Source organism: Acanthisitta chloris, unplaced genomic scaffold, assembly GCF_000695815.1.
Source record: "Acanthisitta chloris isolate BGI_N310 unplaced genomic scaffold, ASM69581v1 scaffold23053, whole genome shotgun sequence".
Taxonomy (NCBI): domain Eukaryota; kingdom Metazoa; phylum Chordata; class Aves; order Passeriformes; family Acanthisittidae; genus Acanthisitta; species Acanthisitta chloris.
In genome coordinates this window covers 1-1407 of record NW_008665760.1, presented here as the reverse complement: position 1 = coordinate 1407, position 1407 = coordinate 1, and the positions used below count along the sequence as shown (strand labels likewise).

At 53.6% G+C, this 1407-nt stretch overlaps 1 protein-coding gene across 1 annotated transcript in view; it reads right to left on the bottom strand.

The window, feature by feature from the left end:
• The window catches only part of CNRIP1 (cannabinoid receptor interacting protein 1), a gene marked incomplete at its 5' end in the record, with an annotated part of 5064 nt that extends 4118 nt beyond the window's left edge, over window positions 1–946 (bottom strand). Inside the window, one exon of the mRNA XM_009071874.1 lies at window positions 802–946. Coding sequence (XP_009070122.1) covers window positions 802–946 — 145 coding nt within the window. The remainder of the gene's footprint in view (window positions 1–801) is intronic.
• Window positions 947–1407: the final 461 nt, after the last annotated feature.

Below are 1407 nucleotides of genomic sequence, written 5' to 3'. Positions count from 1 at the left end.
ATCCTTCACAGCTATAATTAGGAGAGGGAAAAAACAAACCACCAAACCAAAGCCAAAACACATCAAATCTCCCTCTGCACACCGAGTGCTGTGGAAATCTGCCTGCTGCTCTTCCTGTCTTCTGTCAACTCTGCTGCCTTACGGGCTGGAACTTCTGTCATCTCACTTTGGGGCCATGGATCCTCTCTTTAAGGTAACAGTGAGGAGCCACTTGAATAAGAACCTAGGTTTGTGGATGCACATAATGGAGGCATATGGGAAAAGGGAGAAGACAGCCTTGGGGGAGATGTTCACACACATGCTGTCAGCCTTTGGCAGGTCCTCAGGCATCCTGCATATGACAGGTGGAAGAGGAGACTAGTCACCCCTTGTGCTTGGGGCATGCTCTGCTCCAAAAAAACCTGGTAGTGCTGGCAGGCAAAGAGGGGTCCCTGCATACCAAGGGATTGGATTTCTAGCCAGGGACCTTGCTGGGAGTTGCCTAAAGTTTATAATGTCCTGTAGAAGAGACAAGAGGTTCAGCTCACAATTTGCTCTGCTGCAGGAGCCCAAAGGTCTTTGCAAGTCTCTAGCAAACCCTCCACTACTTCCTGGCCCTTGCTCTCTTGGGAGAGAAGGAAGCAGAGCTTGTGTTTTCCAGCTACGTTCTGATCAGCAGCCTTACTAACACAAAGCAAAGAGGAGGACTGCAGCTGTGATCAGATTTTTGCCCCGGAGTATTTCACCTCCACACTCTCCCTGGAAGCCAACCCCCTACTGCCCTCCCTTGTTGTCCCATGCCAGGCTTGAAGAACCACATACCTGCATGTTGACCTGGATGGGTTGTCTCTCCCCACTCTTGGTGTGGGGCACCCCTTCTGTGTCGTAGATCCCTGTGTAAGAGGCCACTTGTGCATCCCGTGATTTCTCTTCCAGTGGGACATTGACACCCCCGATACCCATTGTCCTGCAAGGAGACAGGATCCAGCTTTTCAGCAGCTCTGCATGCCCCCTTCCCTGGCAGTCTGGAGCCAGCACGTGGGCTTGCAGCCTGGCAGCCTCTGTGCTGAGGGATGCTTCAGGGATTTTAGCAGACCTGCATGTGTTGCTGACTCACTGGGGCTCCTGAAAAATGTCAGGGCTCTGCAGTCACCCAGAGAAGGAGTAGCAAGGAAAGGCAGGAGGGATCTGATTTCAAGTAGCTGGGGAAAGGTCAGTCGAATTTCTCCTGCAGGGGTGCCCCTCCACCCAGAGCTGGTTCCCCATCTGGTCCCAGTCTCTGCTTTGCCGGCTGAAGAACGGCTTGGTCCTGGTGCAGGTCTGGAGAGGCCTTTTCCCTCTGCACCCAGGGAAAACGGCGGGCAAGAAGGAGCCAAGGAGCTGGGCTTGAAAGAGCTCCGGGAGAAGGTGGGGAGGGAGAGGGAAGGA